Source organism: Bubalus kerabau, chromosome 4 (assembly GCF_029407905.1).
Source record: "Bubalus kerabau isolate K-KA32 ecotype Philippines breed swamp buffalo chromosome 4, PCC_UOA_SB_1v2, whole genome shotgun sequence".
NCBI lineage: Eukaryota > Metazoa > Chordata > Mammalia > Artiodactyla > Bovidae > Bubalus > Bubalus kerabau.
The window spans coordinates 16,368,325-16,391,754 of NC_073627.1; the positions used below are offsets into that span (position 1 = coordinate 16,368,325).

Sequence of the window (23,430 nt, forward strand, 5' to 3'; positions counted from 1 at the left end):
CAGGCACATAAACACAGATACACACAATCACAGACACAGGAACACACAGACACCAACACAGACACACACACTAACAGAGACACACAAATACACAGATACACATACACTGAAACAACAGCAGCTGGAGACTGGCGGGGGAGGGGCTGCAAAAGCTGTGGCCCTAGGGGATACCAGGGGGACAGATACTAGGGTTGGGCCACAGCCACAAAGGGCACAGGGCCAAGGGTCCTCCCAGGGGGGCCAGGCTTTGGCCAGGCTCTAGGTTTGGCCATGCTATCTAGAAAAAGGTTACACAGCTGTAAATCAGTGTGATCAGATTTAAAATATAGTGTTGAGAAAAAAAGGCTGGAAATACGTACACCAAATGTCAACAGTGCTTATCTCTTGGTGTTGATGTAAAAGGCTTTTCTTTACACATTTCTGTATTTTCTAGATTTTCTACAATAAACATCTAGATAAACGATTTTAAAATGTCCCTCAAAATGATACTCCCTCAACACCAGGCTGGCCTCTGAGGAAGGCTCTGGGTGAGGGCATGTGCTGGGGGCATGGGCAGGGGTGGTCCCTGCAGTCAGTCCCTGCGTGGGCACCCCCTTCTGCCCGGCTAGGGCAAAGGGTGCTGACCCTGGGCCCTGTGGGCAGTACTCCGGTGGTTCTGAGCATGTGTGCGAGTGGACATGGAGCTGGTGCCTGGCGCTCCCCCCGGGGACTAGAGGACAGCTGGGAGCCTTCAGTCAGGGGACTGGACCGTTTATGGGAATAGGGGGGGCAGGGCTCCAGCAGCCCGGAATGTCTGCTCCCCTTTTGCCGCCCAGAGCCCTCCTGGGCCAGTGCCCAGGCCTGGCCAGGCCTGCCTGCCACAGCAGGCCAGGGGCCAGCTGCCCGGGCTGGAGAGGGGACTGGCCTGGGCGCTGGGTGGTGCTGGGGCCAGAGCTTGGGGGCGTTTTCTAGCCTCTTCTTGGAAAGAAATGAAGACCCCCGAGAAGTGACGCCCTTGATTGGCAGGAAGCGAGAGAGCTTCCCCGTGAGGGACACAGACGCAGATGGGAAGGCAGGACCTTTAATTGTATCCACAGGGAGACGGGCAGAGGGTGCCATGTGAGGGGGACTCTGGGTCTCTGGGGACTGGGGGGCAGAGGCCACGGTGGCCCGAGGTCCGGAGGACTGGTGGGGGGCGGGGGCAGGAGGAGGAGGGGGCAGGAGGAGGGCAGGGGACTGGGGTGAGCGTCAGGAGCAGCGCAGGGCCCCTCCCGGTCTCCTCTCAGGAGTGTCTCAGCTCCACCTCGGAGCCAAACTGGGGCCCGCGGTGGGGCCGGCGGAGGCTGTGGTGGCGGATGCTGAAGAGCCGCTGGGTGAGGCCCAGCGTGGCCACCAGCAGGGCGACGCCCAGGAAGAGCAGCACCCACTGGCCCACGCGGGCCTGCTGCTCCTCCAGGTTCAGGCCCAGGAAGTTGACGCGGCCGGAGCCCACGAAGGGGCCTTCCAGGCGAGCTGGGCGGGGAGGAAGGAGAGCGGGCGCTGGGCCGGGCCGGGCACACCGCTGGCTCCCCAACCCTGAGCGTGGAGGCGGGACTCCAACCTGCCTTAACTTGGGAGGGCCCCAGCCCTGAGCGAGCCCTGGGGCTGCCCCGGGGCCCAGGGGGGTGGGTGGCGGTACCCGAGTTTGGCGTCCAGTTGTACTGAGGCCAGCCCAGCTTCTCCCCGTGCCGCCCGTTCTCCGTCACGAGCCAGTCCAGCAGCGGCTTGAAGTAGGTCATCATGGCGGCAGCCGACATGTTGGACTGGCCCGTGATCAGCCGCATGGCTTCGGGCCACGGCTGACTGAAGCCCAGCTTCATGGCATCCCTGGGGGAGCCCCAGGCGGGGAACCGAGTCAGAGGGACAGGCTGGGAGGCTCCCTGTCCCACCCCGTCCCAGTCTCACACCAGCTCTCTCTACCCCACCTCCCAGCCTCCGCTCCCCCCTGGGACTGAGGGCCTGGGCAGGTCTGGGGCTTTGGGGAAAGGGTGACCCTGGCCAAGGCCATGGTAGATGTTCTGGGAAGAGCTCCACTGGGAAGTAGGTCATCGTGGGGAGGACAGGGGTCAGAGCAAGGCCAGAGGAGACTCACGCCAGGAGCTTCCCGGCCTCCTTGGACTGGTAGATGTCACACTTGTGCAGCGGGCCCTGGTGGCCTGCCGCCTGACACAGCGCCTGGTGGAACTGGAACTGAATGACAAAGCTGACGAAGTACCTGCAGGGGGGCAGGCGAGGCCTGGGGTGGGCGCTGGGGGCAGCGCCTTCGAGCCCCAGCCACCCTGCCTCCCGCTGCCTGCCATGGTGTCAGGGTGAGCCCGTCCTGGCCTGCAGAGTCATCCGGGCCTCCTTCCCCGCCTCTCACCACAGAGCTGCCTCCGCATGGAGCATCTTGGGAGAGACTCTCAGAGCTAGGGATGCTCATGGGCGAGGCCAAGTGGGGCAGAGCCCATCAGAGATGTGGCGGGCTGCTCTGGACACAGAAACGACATCTCTGTCCCTGAGGTGTTGCCTCCAGGGTCATGCTTCTGATCGGGCAGGGAAGCCAGCCCAAATGACCTCCTTTATCCCAAAGCAGTGGGAATTCCCTGCAGGAGTCTGCCGGTCAAGGAGGGGCAGCCTCTCTGAATGTGGGGAGGTTTGGAATGGCCTGAACCAGCAGCGCAGATGGGAAGGCTGGGCACAAGTCATGTGCACTGTCTTTCCTGGCCTTTCCTGTATGTGCTTTGCCAAGGCTGCTGGTCAGAATCTGGAGGGCGGTCCCTTTGCCCGCTCCCTCCTGGAGAATTATCTGTGCTAAGCCGGGAAGCTAGCCGTCACGTGGGCCGGCTTCTGTGTGAAAGTGAGTGCCAGCTCAGGAGCTCAGAAGCCCGTTGGGAAGGCGGGCGGAGGGTCTCTCTGTAGGTCACCCTGGCACACTGGCTGGTCAGGCCTGCGTCGAGGTGCCCTTGACTCTCTTGGCTCCCTGCTCCCCCGCTGCTCCCTGGAGCCTCTGAGCAGGCTTTCTCTTCCTTCCTGGACTCGGGCACAGAGCTTACCCACCTCATGCTTCTTTATTAGGTCCTGACTGTGCTGACATTGCACCAGGTGCTGGGGTGGAAGGCTGGGCATGATGGACATGAGCCTCCTTCACTGGCCTTCTGGGGAGCACAGGGGCCCTCTGCCCCAGATCCCTGCCTCGAGGGAGGGCTCCAGCTCCTCTAATCACACTTCCCAGCCCCCAGCCTGTGCTCCCCTATAGCACGCAGAGGGAGAGGGGCTGACTGGGTGCATGCACGTGGGGGGTGCATGACTGATGGCGCTGCTGTGTTTCCGCATTCCATTTAAGACAGTGATTTAATGATGGTGGGTTATGGCCACCAGTCCCCAAGCGTGTTCTGTATTACAACTGTGTGCTAAGATGTGAACTCTTGCAACGATCCTATGAAATGGGATTCCACAGGTGAGGAAGCTGGTGCTCACAGAGATGGAAGGATTTACTTAAGGGAACAGTCATGGAGATGAGATTTGAACCTGTACTGTCTAATCCCAAGGCTGTGACCCTGTGCCCCTAACAATACAGGCTTCCATCCAGCTGGGCCTCTAATCCTAGCTCCAGTGGGTTGAGGCTCAATTTGAGCCTACAACTCAAATTATGTCACGGGAAATATGTTCAATACATACAAGGGAACAGAATGCTGTAAAAATGAGAACATAGTGCTCAGGGCATGGTCTGGCCATGGGTCATGGTTCATGTTAACTAACCAAGGTCTTGTAACCATTAGCCGGTCATAGTGAACTTTCTATTTTCAACTGTCTGGAGGGTGGGGGCTCTCATGGTATCACAAGAGTGAAACAGTGTCAGTCTTGGTTACAGGTGAGAGGCCCAGACGCAGTGCACCACACACGGGTCCCCAGGTTGCCCCGACGGCAGCTCCTGGAGCAGGTAGCTCTTGGAAGGGGTAGCAAAGGTGTCTGAACACCACGCGGAGGCGCTGCCCCTCCAGATGCCCTCCTCCCTTTCCTGTTACCTGATGTAAGGCACACTTGCAGGAATGTGGAACTTGGCCCCTGGGTCAAAGTCGTCTTGAGATCTGGCCAGTGGGGGACAGACACCCTGGTACTTCAGCCTGTGGAGGAGGAAGACACATTAGAGGGAGGGTTTGGGGACAATCAGCACTTCCTGGTGGCTCAAACGGTAAAGAATCCATCAAAAATGCAGGCGGCCTGGGTTTGACCCCTGGGTTGGGAAGATATCCAAGAGAAAGGAATGGCAACCCACTCCAGTATTTTTGGCTGGAAAATCCCACGGACAGGGGAGCCTGGCGGGCTACAGTTCATGAGGTCACAGAGAGTCAGACACGATTGAGTGACTAACACTTTCACTTTTGGGGGAGAATCAAGCTGGCAGTTGGTGTTCTTGATTCGCAATATGGTGCCTGCCCTGGGCCTGCATAGGGTGCTGACTACTCCTGCAAGCTGTGCCTTTGTGTGTCACTGCCCGCAGGTACCCCATCGCTCACACACACACACACACACCTAGACACTATACAGGCAGACACACCAGGTACACACAGACGCAAGCACACACACACACCTAGACACCATGCACACAGACAGACCAGGTACACACAGATGCAGGCACACACACACACACACACACACTTACATGCCACACAGACACACCAGGTACACAGACATGCCAGGTACATACAAACACAGGCACGCACATACACACACACACACACCCCTAGACACCACACATGCAGACACACCAGGTACACACAGACGCAGGTGCCGGCATGTACCCCGTGGAGACCCCCGGCCCACACCCCGCAGCAGGGCTCTAGAACCTGAGGCTCCACCACTCCTGGTTGTAGTTCTCTCTGGTGACACTTCCGTCGAACACCCTCCAGCGCCACTGGTCGACAAGGAAGCTGAAGGGGATGAAGGCGATCTTCTCGAGCGCCATCTTCATCAGAAAGTTGATATCCTCCTCTGCCAAGAGAAGGGAGCCCGACGTCAGATCCAGGGGTGCCTCCCGCCATAGCCTAGCAGGGGGCTGAGCAGGTGTGCGGTGGGTGGAATGGGTGGAGTGAGCGGGGTGACCCGCCTCTTGGGACGGGTTTTCCCTCCTGCTCTCCCCGCTGGCTGTCCCCTGGCTCCCTGTGTTCTGTCCTGGCACTGCCTGTGACCACGGAGCCTCCTCTCTGCCTCCCAAGCTCGCTGCCCCTTCTCAGCCCCTCTGCCCGCTTGGATCTCCCCGTTCCTCACTCACCGTAGCCGCCATCCCTGCTGCTCAGCAGGTTGATCTTGTGCAGGTGCGTGGGGGTGGACACTGAGAGGGCCAGCACATCCCCAATGGCCTCGTGAAAGCCAGGGTTGGCACCCTCCCGGAAGGTCACGGGCAAGTCCTTGTACTGCATGAAGTACTGTATGTGGCCCATTTCGTGGTGGGCCACCACCAGGTCTTCCATGTTCACCGAGGTGCACTGCTTGATCCTGGAGTACAGGGTGGGAGAGAGACAGCAAGGAGCCCTGGGCAAAGGCAGCGGCCAACCCTGCTCTCAGAGCAGGCCCCCAGGACCGCCACAGCATCATGGGGAGGAAAACCAAAAGGAGAAATGGAGGCGATCTGGGAATTGGAAACTCCTACAGCATGGTCCTCCAGGCCACTCCCTGCCTCCAGCTCCCCTGAACACCTCGAGCCTGCACTGCTGTGTGTGTGGCTTTCTGACAGTGCGAGGTTTGTGCTCTGGAGGCACGGGGACCCTCAGTCACGCTCAGTGACTTTCCAGGACGTGGGTCCTGTGGTTCCTCTTCTCACGGTCTGTCTCTCCCTGGTCTTAGACTTCCTGAAGGAAACCATGGTGTCTGGGCTCTTCTGCACCCCACGTGCCTGATGCCAGCAGGCAGATCACCCCAGGATTTCTCAGGGCCAGGACTGATGGGACATCTACCAAGCTGTCTGAGCAGGGGCTCCACTTCCCCTTCCACCTTTTATGAGCTGAGGAAATTCACCCTTGGATCTAACCAGAGCTTTTCAGCTCAGTGGACCCCTTTTTCTGTTATTCTATGGTGAGTGGAAAGAGCTGCCCCAGTGACAATGAAGTTGGGGTCTGCCCACCTTCTGTTAGGACTCCCAGTACGAGCGAGGTTCCCCAAGGAGCCCTCAGCTTTGAGAGTCTGTTTGCACCCAGCCCTGAAGCTCTGGTCTCCATGCCTCTGAAGGAAGAGCCCAAGGCCAGGGGAGCCAGTGAACCTGCCTGCTTTGTTCCAGGACCTCTGAGTCCACTCTTCTCATCAGAGATACTTCACCATCTCTGCCACTTCTCCCAAGAGGTGGTAACTTCTTAATCTTCTTTTGAACCTGGGTTGTGACTGGTTGAATCTTGTGACTTGCTTTAGCCAATAAAATGTGGCAGGAGTGACCTGTCCCAGTTCTGGACTAACTTAGTCTTTAAGAGATCTGGCTGCTTTTGCTCTGTGGATGCCGGCCACTGGGTAAGAAATCTGACCGCCTGAGGCTGCCACCCCATTAGGTCATCCAAGCTCTTGTAGAGATAGATGTCCGGCCAGACCCCAGCTGCTCCAGCCACGCCAGCCCAGGCACCCAGCATGTGAATGCAGGAACCCACATGAGTGTCCCTACCCCAGCATGTGCCACACAGAGAAAAACCAAGGAAGCCAGCTGACAGCCAGGAGCACAGCCGAAACCCCGCTGAGCCATGCCAGCCTTCTGCCGCCATCAGAGCTGCCCCAGCAAAGGTCTCCACCCTGCAAGGCAGGATGAGCCACTTCCACTGAGCAGTGCCTGAATCCCTGGCCCATACAATCACTAGCGGACTTCCCTCGTGGTCCAGTGGTTAAGAACCAGCCTGCAAATGCAGGGGACACGGGTTTGACCCCTGCTAGGGGAAGATTTCACATGCCACGGGGCAACTAAACCCATGAGCCCCAACTACTGAGTCCACACTCTGGAGCCTGTGAGCCGCAACGAGGGAAGCCACCACGGTGAAAGGCCCGCATGTTGCAACTGGAGAGGAGCCCCTGCCTGCCTCAATGAGAAAACGCCCTCGCACAGCCACAAAGACCCAGCATAGCCATTAATAAATAAATACATTCAAAATAATAATGAAAAAATCATGAGCCTAGTCAAATAGTTGTTTTACAGCTCTGGGTTTTGGGCTGGCGTGATTCAGAGCAGTAACTGAAACACTGTCCACCAATGAAGACAGCTCCTGAGCCCTGTCAGAGGTGAGAGCAGATCTGTGTGAAGCCCCCACACCCCCGTGTGTTCCCCTGTCTCAAGGCACAGGCATCAGGGAGAGGGCCTGCTGTGCGCAGGGCCTGCCCGAGAGGGAGGCTGGCTGGCGGCTCACACAAGGCTCACCCCCAGGACTGCGACCAGGAACCCTGAGCTGACGCAGCTGGTCAGCGCTCACGGAGACCCTTGTGTGGTGGATGCGGTTCCCCTGCCACAAGCTGGTGGCCACGCTGAGGCCAGGCCCACCTCTCTGAACCCTCCGCCCCCAGCTCGGACTTGGACTCGTCTCCTTGGCCTCTGGGCTCAGGACCTGCAGCCCGGACGCACCTAAAGTCCTTGCCGTTGAAGAAGTCCCAGGCGGAGGCGTGGCACACCACTTCCCGCCCATCGGTCGGCTTCTCCAGCATCGACTTGTTCCAGAACTCAGGGGGCATGGGCAGCAGCCCCAGGGAGGTGAAGAAATTGTCTGCTTCCTTAAACATCCTTAGGGGTGTCCAGCCCTGCAAACAGACGGAGCTCTGCTGAAGCTGGGGACGGTGGGGACAGACTGTGTGCCACTGTGGGAGGGCCTGGGGGGAGGGCCAAGCTGGAAGCAGCTCCTGAATTAGGGGGCCCTCTCCCCCTGGGGCAGGGCTCCCCGCCCCACGCCCTGGGGCCACCCTAGAGGAGCAGGTGTGCGAGGAGGGGGCCAGTGCGGACCTGCTTTATCATGGCCTCCGTGGCATCCATCTTGGGGGCTGAAGGGAAGGGTGCCACCAAGTCATAGATGTTGGACCAGCTCTGTGCCCACATGTTCCCTGGAGGCAGGTAGAGGACGAGAAGCAGAGAGAGGGGAGACGATGTTGCGTTTTAGGCTCGGCACCGTCACACAGTGTGAGGGACCAGATCCAGCACAAAACCAAAATTAAAAAAAAAAAAAAAAAAGAACCACCCAACTGCCCTCCTTTAGGAGAGGTTGATGTCTCAGCATTTAGGGCAAGACAAGAGTAAAGAAGCTTTCCCAAGTGGCTCAGATGGTAAAGAATCTGTCTGCAATGCAGGAGACCTGGGTTCAATCCCTGGGTCAGAAAGATCCCTTGGAAAAAGGAATGGCAACCCACTCCAGTATTCTTGCCTAGGAAATCCCATGGACAGAGCAGCCTGGTAGGCTACAGTCCATGGGGTCGCAAAAGAGTCAGACAGAACTGAGCAACTACCACCTTCAGGGCCAAAGGAGACTAAGCTTGAGCTGACATCGAGTGGAGCCTATGGGTGCAAGCCAGTGAGGGTAGGAGTGAGTGAGAAGCCAGAATGGGATGGGGGCACAAGCTCTGTTCTGAGCCCAGCTCCCAGGCCAATGGGCACCTGCTTTCCTTCTTGGGGTCTGTGTTTCTCGGCCAATGAGCTGGCATTCTGAGTTCTCACCACAGAGAGACCGAGGGTGGCTGGTCTCTTGAGCTGCAAAGAACTAGACCCAAAGCTGGAAGAGGGTCTCCCTCATGATCTGTAAACGGTGTGTGGTCCCATCTGGTCTCTCTGTCCACAGTGAGGAGCCCCCCAGGAACAGGGCCCGATGGTCTGACAGACATGGGAGCCCCGTGGCTTCTGCTTGCCCAGTCCCTGCCACCCCTTGTGGTCTCTGACTGCCCATTTCATGCACTCAGGGCATCTGAGTTTACAACCCCTGGAGAATAAGGGTCCCCGAGTTGAGGGGACATTTCACATGCTAGCAAGGTAACTGTCAAAGCCTTTCAAACTAAACTTCAACAGTATGTGAACGGAGAACTTTCAGATGTACAAGTTGGATTTAGAAAAGGCAGAGGAACTGGAGATCAAATTGCTGACATTCATTGGATCATAGAAAAAGCAAGAGAATTCCAGAAAAGCATCTACTTCTGCTTCACTGACTACTCTAAAGCCTTTGACTATGTGTATCACAACAAACTGCAGAAAATTCTTAAACAGATGGGAACACCGACCACCTTACCTGCCTCCTGAGAAAGCTGTATGCAGGTCAAGAAACAATAATTAGAACTGGACATGGAAAAACAGATTGGTTCCAAGTTGGGAAAGGAGTACATCAAAGCTGTATATTGTCACCCTGATCATTTAACCTCTATCCAGAGTACATCATGCAAAATGCCAGGCTGGATGAAGCACAAGCCAGAATCAAGACTGCCAGGAGAAATATCAATAACATCAGACATGCAGATGACACCACCCTTATGGCAGAAAGTGAAAAGGAACTAAAGAGCCTCTTGATGACAGTGAAAGAGGAGAGTGAAAAACTGGCTTAAAACTCAATATCCAATAAACTAAGGTCATGGCATCTGGTCCCATCACTTCATGACAAATAGATAAACAATGGAAACAGTGACAGACTTCATTTTCTTGGGCTCCAAAATCACCATAGACAGTGACTGCAGCCGTGAAATTAAAAGCCACTTGCTCCTTGGAAGAAAAACTATGACAAACCTAGTTTTAAAAAGGACAAACCATATTAAAAAGCAGAGATATCACTTTGCTGATAAAAGTCCATACAGTCAAAGCTACAGTTTTTCCAGTAGTCATGTATGGATGTGAGAGCTGGACCATAAACAGTAGCTGAGAGCCGAAGAAGTGATGCTTTCAAATTGTAGTGCTGGAGAAGAGTCTTGAGAGTCCCTTGGATTGCAAGGAGACCAAACCAGTCAATCCTAAAAGAAATCAACCTTGAATATTCATTAGAAGGACTGATGCTGAAGCTGAAGCTCCAATACTCTGGTAACCTGATGAGAAGAGCCAATTCATTGGAAAAGACTCTGATGCTAGGAAGGATTGAAGGAGGGTGAAGGGCAAGACAGAGGGTGGGATGGTTGGATGGCATCATCAATTCAATGGACATGAGTTTGAGCAAACTCTGGGAGATAGTAAAGGGCAGGGAAGCCTGGTGTGCTGCAGTCCACGGGGTCTCAAAGAGTCCGACACAACTGAGTGAGCAACAGCAACACTCTCCCAGCTCCTTTGCCTGAACATCGAGTCTACCCTGCTCTCTCCCGACATGACTACTTTCTCCAGCTGTCAGAACCTCTCACCCTTCAAGGGTCTGTTCACAGCCCCCTCCTGGGGAGGCCTTCTCAGCTCCCACTCCCAGCCCCCTCCTCACCCTCATGGCGCCTGGTGCTGTGACCTGGGAGGCGGTCTCCCCAGCACAGGCCTGTGAACTCTGTGCACTGCCCCATCCCCAGTGACCGGTGCCATGTGGATCTATAGCAAATGCGGCACCAACTGCAGGTAGGGGGCTCTTCTTCCCACCCCCGCCCCCCACCCCACTCCAGGCCTGGAAACATTGCCCTGCCCCGGGCTCCAGTGTCCCCTGCAGAGCCTTCCCAGTCTGCCCTCTGCCCCTGGACTGCGGCTCGTCTTGCTGGTGCTCACCGAGCAGGTGGGCTGGGATGGGGCCCTCCAGGTTGATGACGTCGGGCCCGTAGTGGCGGTGCAGGGCCCGGCGCACGTAGGCGTGCAGGTTCAGGTAGAGCGGCTGCAGCTCTTGAAACAGCTGCTCCAGCTCCTCCTCTAGGAAGGGCATCTCGTACATGGACCTCCAGGAGTCCCCGCCATCCTGGTAGCCTGTGGGGGTGGGGGTTGGGGGTGTGGCCAGGCTCTCTGGACACCTGACCATCCCTGGAGCACTCCCTGTCTCCTTCAAGGACTGCCCCCCTCACCTCTCGGGTCTCAGAGGAACCCTCTGAGGGCACTGGTGACTCTGCAGGGAGCACTCACCATTGAGCCTGGCGGCCTTGTTGGTGAGCTCCACGTATTTGGGGAAGTAGGGGAGGATGGACCGCCCCACTTTATCACGCCAGCTCTTCCATGCCCAGGCCAGGTCCTGATAATTCCGGGATGTGGCCATCAGATTGGTCAGATCTGGGCGGGAGGGGTGGGATGGCTTGAGCCCCCAACTCCTGGCTCACCTCCCACCTCCTCCAGAGCTGGGAGAAGACAGGAAGGGGCAGCACAGGTCAGGGGAAACTGGAGACAGGCTGGTGCCCTTTATATGGGCTTACAGGTGCCAGGCCCAAGCTTGGCGCTGCACAGACACAACCTCAGGCAACTACAGGGCTGCAACAGCCCCGTGAGGGGTGCCCTTGAGCCTCCTGCCACACAAGCTGCTGGTGGCATGGCTGCGTCTCCTAGCCAGGAAGCGGCCAAGCCGGGGCACAAACCCAGGACCCAGGCCCCAGAGCTGCTGCTCGCCGTTTGTCCCCTGGCAACCCCTCCCTGGGAGAAATAGCCTGGAGGTCAAAAGATGGGGGTTCTTGGTTGGTTTCCTCCTGACCTCTCTCCGTCTGTGAGATGGGGATAATGCTGGCCTGGGGGCAGGAGGACCCTGAGCAGGGACTGGGCTCCTTCATCTCTGCATCCCCACGGGGCCCAGGGTGCCTTTCACACATTGTAACTGAACTGCCTGAATAACCACTGTGCAGGCCAAGTACAGAGATCCACTCAAGCACCACCTTGGATCCATGTCCTGTCAAGAGCCATGCCTGTATGAGTGGCCTCCTGGGCTATGGGTTACATGGAGCTGACACGGCCTTCGCAGAGCTCAGGTGAGGAGGCCGTGAGCATGGGGGTCAGGTGTGAAGGTGGCCCTGCTTCTTGCCCGACCCGGCCTGAGACGGAGGCCTGTGGGGATCCACCCCTTGCTGACCGCGCTCTGAGCTGAGATATGCTATGTGCATCCCCTTTACACAGAGGAAGCACATTCAAGGTACTTGTTTGGAGGAAAACACATTTTGAGAATTTTTCATCTGTTCTCTGCTGATGTAAATGTTCTGTTTTTGGGGATGCTCTTATTGTTACTACCGGCAGCGATTTGACAGCCCAGCCCCAGATCAAGGGGCTGACTGATGGGGGTGGAGGCCACATTCCCTCTAACACTCTTGTCCATAAACAAACACACGCACATGTACATCCAGCCCCACTTGCGTGCCTACCCTCATACACAACCCCCAGGCCAAACCCTGTCCTAGGAAAACTGTTTTTCTCTCTTGTTTATTTTCCATTTCCATTTCTATTTGTGATTGTTCTAAAGTGGGAGTTGGGCGGAGGGCCAGGAAGAGACTGTTTCTGGGTGGAGATTCCTCAGGAACAATGTTTATGTCTCTGGCTCCCTGACCCTGGGAAGGTGGGGGGAGCGTGGTCAGAGGGGGCGGGGGGGGGTCTCTGTGTGCAGGTATTGGGGTGTCGGGCTGAGCTCCTTCAGAAGGGGGAAGATTAAGAAGGACTGGCCAGTCTCCTGCAAGAGGAAGAGGACTCGCCAGAGCTGGTCCATTCCTGCCGGCCTTGGAGGGAGTGAGGTGGGAATGGCTTCTGCTGGCTGAGGCTTCAATTTCGGGGTGGGGTGGTATCCAGGGAGGAGCGCAAGGGGAGGTAGGTGCCTAGAGGGTAGCCCAAGCCCCTGAGAGAAACATTTGAGATACACCTGCTCTGAAGGGCAGAGCGCAGGGTAGAGCAGGGAGGATGGGACCAGAGGGAGCAGAAGCTGGGGGACTAGCTCAGAGATGAAGCCGGGCTGGTTCTAAGCAGTGGCAGAGAAGCCCCATGGGTGGAAAAGAGGGAAGTGAGTTCCCTGGACGTGCTGACCTCCTGAGTCAGAACTGAACACTTCCCTTTCGTGGACAGCACCCCAGCCTCCCCGGGCCTCCCACTCACTGCCCAGTGTGCTCACCAGGCTCGAGCCGCAGGCAGGTGCCATTTTCGTGGCACACAGAGGCCACGCTGTAAACGGTCTCCATGTCCAGCAGGATCTGGTTATACTGCGGGGGAAGCAGAGGGGCAGCGAGCTACAGATCTGGCCCCCTGCTTTGCCCTGGCACCACTGCATGGGGTGGGAGGTGGGGGGGGTTGCTGGGCTATGGGTTGGGGAGGGGGCTCCCAAAGCCCTCCCTTCTCAGCGAGTCTGGGGGTGTGCGTAGACGAGTCTGGAGGTGTGCGTAGACGAGTCTGGAGGTGTGCACAGACGTGGCAGAAGTCATGACTTGACAACTTGAGGAGGAGGAAGCAGCATGAAGGCTACATGCCATCCTTCGAGCTAGGACCCTCTCCTGACCTGGGATCCTCCACCCCCTTTGCCCCACCCTACCCCCAAGTTCCCCACCTCTTCCAGCTCCTTGGTGGGCAGTGCCGCCCGCTCTAGATCCTGAATCTTCTTTATCATCCGCTTCATGGTGGCATTCTGGAAGTTGGTCACGTCGAACTTCCTGGCCCAGGTGCCATACTTGACTGTGTGGTTTGCCATCTGTAAGTTCTTCTCCATCTGCAGGCACAGGGGGAGCCGTATCATGAGGCCCAGGAGGAGCTCTCGAAAGGGCTCCTAGGAGGAGGCATCGTGCAGGAGCCGAAGAGGCTGGGTGTCAGGGGGCGGCTTTCTCAAGTTGCTGCCTTTGCCTATAAAGACCTTCCTCAGCCCGGACTGTCTGCGATGCCCTGTGTGCAGTACACATGCCCTCATCCAGCAAGACATCGCATGGGAGAGGCAGAGAAGGAAACCCCACCCCGTATCTTGAATGCTGTTGGGACAGAGGCAGCTTGGCATTCTCTCTGTGGCTTCTGAGCCTCAGGGTCCCAGCTGTAAAATGGGAATAAGGTCACTGGCTTTGCAAGACCGTTGAGGAATACACGAGGCAATAGATGTCGAGTGCCAAGGAACAGTGGCTAGTGCATATGGGTCTTCACGAATGTTATTTCTCTGTGGCTCACCTTGGTTATGATCTCCGCTTGGCCACACAGATGCGGAGGGGCTCGAGGTTGGGGGGCAGGTGTAGCCCTCACTATGGTGGCACACAGGACCCTTCAGTCTTTTTAAAAACTGACTTTGGCATCACTTACTTCTGCACAAATTATTCCTTTACCAACAACAGATTATTAATGAAAGACAACCTGTGTTAGGCACTGGGTGTGTGCCCACCTGGACCTGAAATTGGACACTTTTCAATACGCTGCAAGGATTTTTCACAAACTCTGAGGACGTGTCCCCCCGGGGTGATGTTGGGGACGGGAGGGCAGCCTGTAGTGCCTTGGGTTTCAGAGGACGGACCCTGTGGGACGAGGAGCGCCCGTGTGCTGGGCTGGAGGGGCCCCTACCAGCAACTTGCTGTTGTCCGTGCTGATGTTGGTGCTGTAGTTCCAGTTGGCCTCGGCATACTCGTTCCACACCACCTGGGACCTCCGGTCATATTCCTCCACAAACTTGCGGGCCTCGTCCTCGTCGGACACCAGGTCTACGGGACACAGCAGAGGGACACAGACAGGCCTCCCCTCGCCCTCCCGCCGCTGCCTGGGCCTCCCCGCCCCGTCCCCCAGCCAATCCCACTTGGGCTCTGGGTTTTCTTCGGGCTGCTGGTTGTTGAGGGATGGGTGATTGAGTGGCGGATGGTTGTCTCACTGCTGGTTGTTGCCTGGCTGGTTGTTTCATGGTTGACTGTCACCTGGCTGGTGGTCCCCTGGCCGGTGGTCCCCTCACTGGGGACCAGCAGGGGGTGCCCACAGCAGAGCAGGAGGAGGAGGAGGCGAGGCAGTCCTGGAGCAGCCCAACCGTGGCCCATGGCCGCAGGAGAGCAGAGCCCTGCAGCCCCCGCCCCCGGCCAATAAGAGCGGATCCTGCAGTATGACCTCATAGAGCAGTGTGCCCGCCAGCCAGCCCCCCGCCGGGGGCCTCAGAGCTGGGCACGCCCTCCCCAGCTGGAAAGATGTGCCCACTCCACCCCAGGGCCCTGCCGAGCACTCAGGGGACGCCAGGGCCTGGCTGGACAAGCTGATGGGGAACTGTGAACTGGGGGCCTGGGTCACGAACCTAGAGCTGAGAAGCCATGGCACCCTGCCCCGGGCTTTACCAATGCCCTCCGGGTAACTGTCAGGCATCGGTGGGTGCCACTGATACTCTGGCCAGCCCAGGACCTCGCCGTTCTGCTGATTCTGCTCCTCGAGCCATTGTGTGACCGGCTGGAAGTAGCTGAGCAGCGGCCTAGCGTCCAGGTTGTCTGAGCCGACCATGTCCTTCAGCACCTCCTGCCAGGGCCGTGAGGAGCCTGCCTGCAGCAGTGCCCTGTTGGGCAGAGCGGGTGCTGTGGGCACAGGGCTCTCAGGCCAGGGTCTGTAGCTGCTGCCCTGCCCACCTGCTCCGCCTCTGGTCACTTCTCTCCCCACTGGGTGGCAGTGTTAAGAATGGCAGTGTTAAGTCTCAGGGCCTAGGAGCCCTGTGAAAGGGGGACATTTGTCTTGCCCCACGCCAGCCAGAAGGGCTTCCCAGGTGGTGTTAGTGGTAAAGAACCTGTCTGACTATGCAGGAGATGTAAGAGATGTAGATTCAATCCCTGGGTGGGAAGATCCCCTGGAGGAGGGCATGGCAACCCACTCTGGTATTCTTGCCTGGAGAATCCCTTGGACAGACGAGCCTGGCGGGCTACAGTCCATGGGGTGGCAAAGAGTCAGACACGACTGAAGTGACTTATCATGCATGCCAGCCAGAAAGCCCACTCAACAAGCAGTTGATGAGAGAAAGAAAAGGAGGGGGAGTGGAGAAGCGCTTCCTCCACTGGCGTGGTGGGTGCCCCCTCCCAATACACCGTTCACTGAGCTCTCCCCTCACCCCCCACAGCCCCCACACACCGGAGCTTGGCCCCCGCCTGGGTGGACTGGTAGATGTCACACTGGTGCAGGGGGCCTTGGTGGCCTGCCTCCTTGCACAGCGCTTCGTGGAACTGGAACTGCAGGACAAAGCTCACGAAGTACCTACAGGCACAGGGCAGGTGTGAGGGGGATGGCAGAGGTCCCCTGCCTGGGGCCCAGCTAGCTTCCACAGGGCAGAGGCTGGACCATGGGCTGCCTTGGGGGAGAACTGAGAACCGAGCTTGGCTCAGGGGAGAGGCCCACTCAAATTCCAGGTTGCTGGGGGTCTAGGGGAGGATGGGGACAAGCCCGGGATGTGGGGACCCAGCGTAGGGGAAGGAACTAAGGTGTGCCAGAACTGGGGGCAATACCTGATATACGGGGTCACATTTGGGACGTGAAACTTGGCTCCAGCGTCAAAGTGGGTTTCATTTCGGACAACCGGAGGACAGATCCCCTGATACTTGGTTCTGGAAAAGGATGTGGTTAAGTTGTCTTAGGACCTGAGGGTTGTACACAGGCTGATTTTCCCTTTGCAGAAAAGGCTGCCAAGCAGGCATTCCCACCGGCTGACCCTCCCCACCCTGGAGAACTGGGGATGACCACCTGTCTGATGGAGTTTTAGGCAGGAAAGAAGAATGCTGTGAGGAGGAGGGGGAAGGTGTTCCTGGAGAGGAGGGAGGCAGGGGGCAGGGTACCCGAGAAGGTGGCAAGGGCCCCTGGGATGAGGCCCCTCTCCATCCCTCTTTGCTCACCGAAGATACCACCAGTCATAGTTGTAGCGGGAAGGGGGGGTTTGCCCACTAAAGACCCCCCAACGCCACTGGTCCACCAAGTAGCCAAAGGGCAGGAAGGCAATTTTTTCCAGTGCCATCTTTAACAAGTAGTTGATGTCACTCTCTGTTGGGAGATGAGAAGAGAGAGGTCAGAGGGAGAGGGGAGTCCAGCTGGGATAGGGGGCCCTGGGGGAGAGGCTGGCAGGAGGTGAGGCTAGGCAGGGACCATGGAGTCCTGCTTGGAAGAGGATGCTTGGGCAGTGGAGCTGGGATGCAGGGTAGGCCTCGAGGCCTGGGTGGATCCCCAGACCTGCCTGACGTGGGGCAGAGAGGCGGAAACGAGGCGGGCAGATGGGAGCAGCGACCAGTGGGGTCCTGCTGGGGAGCCCAGTGGGGCCTGGGTGGGCTGGGCTGGGTCCTCTCCACCCCCGCATACCTGTGTCATTGGTGACCTGGTCCAGCAGGCCGATCTTGTGCAGGTGTGCGGGAGTGGAGACGGAGAGGGCCAGCACATCGCCGATGGCCTCGTGGAAGCCGGGGTTGGCGCCTCGGCGCAGGGAGACGTGCTGGTCCTTGTACTGAAGGTAGTACTGCACGTGGCCCATCTCGTGGTGCACCGTGGACAGCTGGTCCATAGTGACCCGCGTGCACTGCTTGATCCTGGGGCAGGGAGAGCGTGCGGGTGAGGGTGAAGGACGGGCAGGACGGGGACCAGAGAACACTCAGGGAGGCTGGTGCCAGAGGGAACGAAGCCAGGCGGGCGCTGTCCCGGGACTCCCAGGAACCGTTGGAAACAGGCAAACCACCCTGTCCCAGCCACACCCAGCCTTTCCCCTCGGTTCCAAGGTACAAGGCTGCTGCCTGTCAGAGCTGCCTAGTGAAAGCAGCCTGCTGCAGCCCTGGAAGAGACCCAGCCTCCCGGCTGGTCTCAGAGCTGGGATAGACGTGGGCCTGGGAGCTGGCCTCCCTGTGGCCCGGCTGCCCGGCCTTGGGGAGCCTTGCAAGCCGCCTCCAGTATCGAGACCTGAAGTCTTTCCTGTTGTAGAAGTCCCAGGCGGACGCGTGGCACACCACCTCCCGCCCGTCGCTTGGCTTCTCCAGCATGGATTCTGCCCAGAACTCGGGTGGCATGGGCAAGAGCCCCAGGGAGGTGAAGAACTCCTCCGCCACCCGGAACATGTGTGTGGCGTTCCAGCCCTGGGGGTGGAGGGGTGGGGGGGCACACTCGGGTCAGAGGCCAGCTGCTGGAGCCCACCCCGGCTGCCCCGGGGGCGCGTCTGGGGTCCCCCACTCGGGTCAGTTCCGTGCTCATGAAGAGCACCTCTGCTCCGTGGCCTCCCTTCCCGGAGGCCGGGCCCCTACTGGCTACAGCGGATACACAAAAGCAGGCTGCTGCTCGCTGCCACCCTCCCCTCCCAGCGGGGTCCTGAGGGAAGAACTGGCGCCCAGCGCACGGTGGGGACACTCTGCAGGCTGCGGCTCCTCAGCAACTCGTGCCCGACTCCCTCGCATGGCCCCTGCCAGGGCCTGACTCTGAGCTCACCTTCTGCACCATAACATTGGTAACATCAAGATTGGGCTTGTCGGGGAAGGGCACCACCGTGTCGTAGATGTTCTCCCAGCTCTGGGCCCACATGTTCCCTAGACAGGGGAGGGGAACCGACAGCTTGGTGCCCAGCCCAGCCAGCACCTGCTTCCCTAGGCGTGTCACCGAACAGCACCCCGGTGTCTGGACCTGGGGCACGGCAGGGCCACAGTCCACTTGCTGGGCTCACACAGCAGTCCCACCCACTCCCGAGTGCTCTGCATTCCCTGGGGCTGGCAAAGGCCAAGGTGCCCAGGTGATGCGGCTGGGGTCCTTTCTGACTGCCAGGTCCCTGCCCTCCCCTAGCCCTGACACCAGCCCACAGGGCTGGCTTTCCGGGGGATAAAGTGGGGTTCTTTCTCCTCTTCCACTGGAGCTAAAACCTTCAGGGTGGCTCCTGGCTCTGCATTTTACTAGCTCTCTGCCCTGTGCCACGTCCCTCACGCATCCTAAGCCCCCCTCTGAACAGCAGTGATCATAAGGATCATCGACTTTATAGGTTCACGTGTGGGCGAGTGAGCAATGCGATGCTCTGAAAGGTGAAATGTGATGAGCCTGACCCTGGCCCTTACCCAGCAGGTGAGCGGGGATGGGTCCCCTGAGGTTGATGTATCTGTCTCCATATCGGCGGTGCAGTGCGCGCCGGACGTAGGCATGGAGGTTCAGGTAGAGGGGCTCCAGCTGCTGGTAGAGGCGCTCCAGATCCTCCGTGAAGGTGGGAGAGTCATACCAGGAGCGCCAGTAGGCCCCTGTGTCTGAGAAGCCTGGGGGAGTGGGTGGCATTGGGGATGCAGTTCAGGCCCCAGGCTCTGGCACCCACCCCCTCCAGCTATCACCTGGCCATTCTCCCGGTTCAGGGCCAGTGTATCTGCCTGCTCACTGCAAGGGAGAGCTTGGGGGTTACCGCTCTCAGTTTTCTAACTATGGTTGCTCCAACTCCAGCTAAACAGGTCCTGACACATATGAGCCCTACAGCTGGGAGGAGCGCCAGGAGGGCAGCATGAGGCTGATGGGGCTAAAGCCCAGTTTGGCCATCCACCATCTGTGAGACCTTGGACCAGTGTAGGGAGTCATCATAATGGCCGCTCTGTGTGTTTCGGGGCTCAGTGGAGACAGAAGACGGGAGGGTAGTGCCCACACAGAGGCTGGTGGGTGTGCTCACCATCCTGCTTGTAGGCCTCGTTGCTGAGGGCAGTGAAGTCCTGGTATAGGGGCTTCAGTGGGATGCCTGCGGCGTTGTGCCAGCCCTCCCAGGCATACAGCAGCAGGGCGTAGCTTCGCGAGGAAGCCAGGACGTTGGTGAGCTCTGAGACACAGGTGGGCAGGGTCAGTTCAGAGACTGCTGCCTCGAAGTCAGCAGTAGAGGAGGTTTGTAAGGAAAGCCATGGCGGGGTCTAAGGCCTGTGGAGGGCTCTTGGGGGGATGAGAGGGCCCATTAAGGGAAAACCAGGTGGCCACGATGAAGGCCAGTTGTGATGGGGGAGGAAAAGCACACTTGAGGGCGGGGTCGGGGCTGGAGGCTGGAGATTCCAGAAGTCAGTCGGCCTGGAGGAGCAGGGCGTGGGGGCATCAGGCACTCTGGTCCTGACCAGAGGTTCAGGCCTTTGGGTTTACTGCCCCCCTCTGCAGAAATGTGCCATCCTCAGAGAGCCGAGGGGTGGCCGGGAAGGTCAGGAAGGCCCGGAAGACAGACAGGAGACTCAGGCCCGTTACCTGGGTCCAGGGACCAGCAGGGGGCAGTCTTGTTGGGGAAGCAGACCTTGGCCGTGGAGTAAATCCTGCTCATGTTGCTTAGCAGAGAGTTGTACTGGGGAGTCAGAGTGGAGAAAATGTTAGTGATGAACAGCCCTCGAAAGTAATCTGGCTACCCACTCCTCTCTTTGCTGGGAGGAACAGGGGAGACGCCCCGAGGGGGGATGCGGCTTGGACAAGGCCGCTTCGTGGCACTCGGAGCATATCTGAACGTGAATGGACGGGTTTCGCTTCCACTGGAGCTCGCCTGTGGAGATGGGAGACTGGCATCCTGAGAACTAGGGAGCAGTGTTCAATTCTGAGCTCGGCCACCACCTGACTGAGACCAAATCTTCTTCATTCCCTGACCTTGATACCCTCTCCACCTTTCGGAGGAAGCCCTTAAAACAAACCACCTATGGAGAAACTTTGAAAACCCCTGTTTCATCTTCCACTGTTTACTTGAATTTTGCTTTCTACTCCTTGACACTTGCTTTAATATAAAGTAACTTCTCGCACCCCATCTCCAGGGAAATCAATACTTCAGGAATCCACTCTGCTCATAGGGGCTTCCCCTGCAGTCAGGGCCAGTAGAGATCCTGGGGTCCCTCCTGGCCAGACACCCCCACCTCTCACCACCACCGTAGGCACTGGGAGGGTACCCTGGGGAATTCTGCCTCCACCCCTCGGGCCCACCTTCTGCCGCTTCTCTAGGTCCAGGTTGGCGGGGCCCAGGGTGCGCACCGCCCCGATGATGCGCAGCAGCGTGGGGTCGGTAAAGTTCTGCCAGACCGGGTCGAACAGATCCTTGGCCTTCTGGCCCCAGGCCTCTGAAAACTCCTGGCTGAGCAAGGCTGCTTCCTCCTGTGGGCACCAGGAGGGCAGGAGAGGGTAAACGGGGGAGGCCATGGCCCTGGGGGAGGGGAGGAAGATCAAGGGCTTCTGGAGACCGGCGCTGATGGGAGCACTGCTCCCTTCAACTGGCCCTGAGGGTGAAGAACTGGGGCGGCGGGGGGGTCTGCCTCAGGGAGGCGGTGGAGCAGAAACGCGCCAGAAGAGAGGGAGGGAGAGGAGAGGGTGATCAGACAGCCATGAAAGGTGACAGGTACAGGGAGAGAGGGGAAGGTGGTGCGGCCAGAGAAGGGGAGAACCAAGAGCAGAGCGGGCACCCTAAGCAAAGACTGCCGCGGATCCAGCCCGGAGGCACCCCCGGCTCCGCCGCCTGGGAGGACTCGGGGTCAGAGTGGCCGGCCTCGTTTATTGGGTTCCTTATTGGGCAGGACCATGGGCCCAGCACCGGGCCAGGGAACTGACTGCCTGTCTACGGGGACCGCTTTGGGAACAGGGGCGGGGTGATGGCTGGAGAGGAGGCAGGCGGGCCCCGCCCGGACCCCACGGCTCCGGGGCCGGGGGCGCGCGCGCGGGGCGGGGACTCTCCGCCCCCCAGCGCCCAGCCGCCGGGCTGTGATTGGCCGCCCGGGCCCCGCCCCCGCCTCGGGCCCGCGCGCCCACCTGGAGCCGCGCGTTCTCCTCGGTGATGTTGGTGTCGTGCGCCCAGCTGGCGGCCGTGCTCTGGAACAGCACCTGCTCGGCGCTCGAGTTGAAGCTGGCTGCGAAGATCTGCGCCCCGGCCTCGTCGGCGGGAAAGTTCCCGGGCTGCAACGCGGGGTCCAGCGCCAGGATCACGGGCGGCGGCGGCAGGAGCAGCAGCAGCAACGGCAGCAGCAGCGGTGGCCACCGGCGACCCGACGCGGCCCCCATGGTGCGGTGCGCAACGCAGCCCCTTCTCCCGTGCAGCGCCCGCCCTGCGGGTTATAAAACCCGGCCGCCTTCCGACACACCCCCACCTCCCCGCCCCGCCGCGCTTCCTCCTCTGCTCCAAAGTCCCCCGGCCGCCGCGCGGGCCTAACGGAGAGAGAGGCGGAGACCGAGGCTTCCTGGCCCGCCCCGGGCAGGGGCGCCGGACCGAGGACGAGCCGAGGCGGCCCCCGGCGAGATGCAGCTGGGGTGGGGGTGGGAGGGAGTGGCGGACGGGCCTTAGGTCAGGCTCTCGCAGGGGAGGCTAGAAAGGAGAAACCCCCTCCTCCAACACACACACATACACCCCACACCTATGAAGCTGAGAGACCCAGCAGTTTGCTGGAATACCCCAGTCTGCCGGCGTGCCCTCCCCTTCCATCACTCAGCCTCGGTGCAGGGACCCGGAGCCCAGCGGCCTCTGACGCTCAGTCTTCCGGCCTTACCGCCCGGGGCTCTCTGGGCTCGGAGTGACAAGGTGGGGGAGCTGTCCGCAGAGTCGCTAGTGCCGCGAGACAGGGTTAATGACCGTCACCCGGTCCCGCTTCTTCACGAGGCCTTGGGTGTGGCCTGCATGGATTGGGGAGCGCCTAGGCTTCTGCAGGCATCTGGGGGGATGCTCAGGGACCCCGTTTCACCTGGAGACGGGGAGGGGGGGGGCGGTCAGATGGGGGAAAGAATGGGGGGTTGTTCTGGAAGGGGAGGCATAGAGCCACAGGCACACCTGCTTCCTTCACACAAGCTGTCATTTGCTCAGGCAAGAACAATCACACAGACTTGCCAATTTGGAGAGCTACAAAGATGACCACAGAGACGACAGAGGAAGACGCTAAGACCCAGGTTGAATGGCTTGCTCTCAGTCACCCCAGGTTTCCACACTCCCCATCAGTCTTTCCCCCTGTGTGAGGGGAGGGGAGGGGAGGAAGGGGAGAGGAGGGCTTTATACCAGTAGACACCTCAGGACTGGCAAAGTGGACACCTGGGATCAGAGCAGTTCCACCAAGGACGGGGGTCCGGCCTCTCCTCCGCAGAGCCCACCAGCTCTCAATCCAGTGGTCCTAAGGCTTTCAGGTTGTGGGTCATGTGCACAGGGAGCTGCTGTCTTCCAGGAGGGAACAGTCTCCCCACCAACTAAGGCTTGGGTGGGGGAGATTTTGAGAGTGGCACCCCTTCAGGCCCCAAAGCAGGGGTCTTGGAGTGGGAGGAAGGGTAGAGAGAATAAAGAGTCTGAGGCTTAGCTTGAAACCAGGGAGTCCTTCTCCTCTATCAGGAAAGAAAGCGTGGAAAGCAGGAGGGAGCCAGGTTTGAGCCGGGCCTCATCTCTGAGGAGCTCTTGAGCACTGGATCTGGGAGGCTGGGGGGCAAGTGTTCCAACTTCAGGTCAGACACATGGCCTGGTGACCATGTCTATAGAACATCTGGGAGAGGGACTGAGTTCAGCATGGAACAACCTTGGCCTCGTTGAAAAACCGTAAAAACAAAGGCTGAAGGGGTTGGAAGATGATCTAAAAGTACATACAACTTACATTTGGGTACCTTTTTAGACCTTTCTAAATTCTTTTGTACAAGTTATCTTATTTGGTATTTATAATAACCTTAAGAGGTATTAAAGAGATAAGGCCCTTAGCTCAGTCAGCTGTCGCCTAGCTGCC

General features: G+C 58.9%; 1 protein-coding gene across 3 annotated transcripts; it reads right to left on the bottom strand.

The window, feature by feature from the left end:
* Positions 1-1,051: 1,051 nt before the first annotated feature.
* LOC129648854 (angiotensin-converting enzyme) lies at positions 1,052-22,132 on the bottom strand. Of its 3 annotated transcripts, XM_055575573.1 has the most exons (25): positions 21,494-22,132; positions 20,678-20,845; positions 19,964-20,057; positions 19,413-19,556; positions 18,823-19,014; positions 18,209-18,306; positions 17,690-17,862; positions 17,102-17,325; positions 16,645-16,789; positions 16,261-16,359; positions 15,890-16,012; positions 15,115-15,326; positions 14,366-14,502; positions 13,380-13,538; positions 12,951-13,038; positions 11,003-11,146; positions 10,658-10,849; positions 7,961-8,058; positions 7,589-7,761; positions 5,273-5,496; positions 4,848-4,992; positions 4,026-4,124; positions 2,111-2,233; positions 1,658-1,845; positions 1,052-1,491 (listed from the first exon to the last, which is right to left on the bottom strand). In XM_055575573.1, exons 1-25 carry the CDS (start codon positions 21,740-21,742, stop codon positions 1,262-1,264), a joined length of 3,921 nt encoding a protein of 1,306 aa, XP_055431548.1. In that variant the 5' UTR covers positions 21,743-22,132; the 3' UTR covers positions 1,052-1,261. The 3 variants fall into 3 exon arrangements, with proteins under 3 accessions (XP_055431548.1, XP_055431549.1, XP_055431550.1); XM_055575574.1 differs by lacking the exons at positions 17,690-17,862; positions 19,964-20,057; positions 20,678-20,845; positions 21,494-22,132 and having other exon boundaries at positions 19,413-19,551; XM_055575575.1 differs by lacking the exons at positions 15,115-15,326; positions 15,890-16,012; positions 16,261-16,359; ... (7 more) ...; positions 20,678-20,845; positions 21,494-22,132 and adding an exon at positions 14,595-14,826.
* Between the last annotated feature and the right edge of the window lie 1,298 nt (positions 22,133-23,430).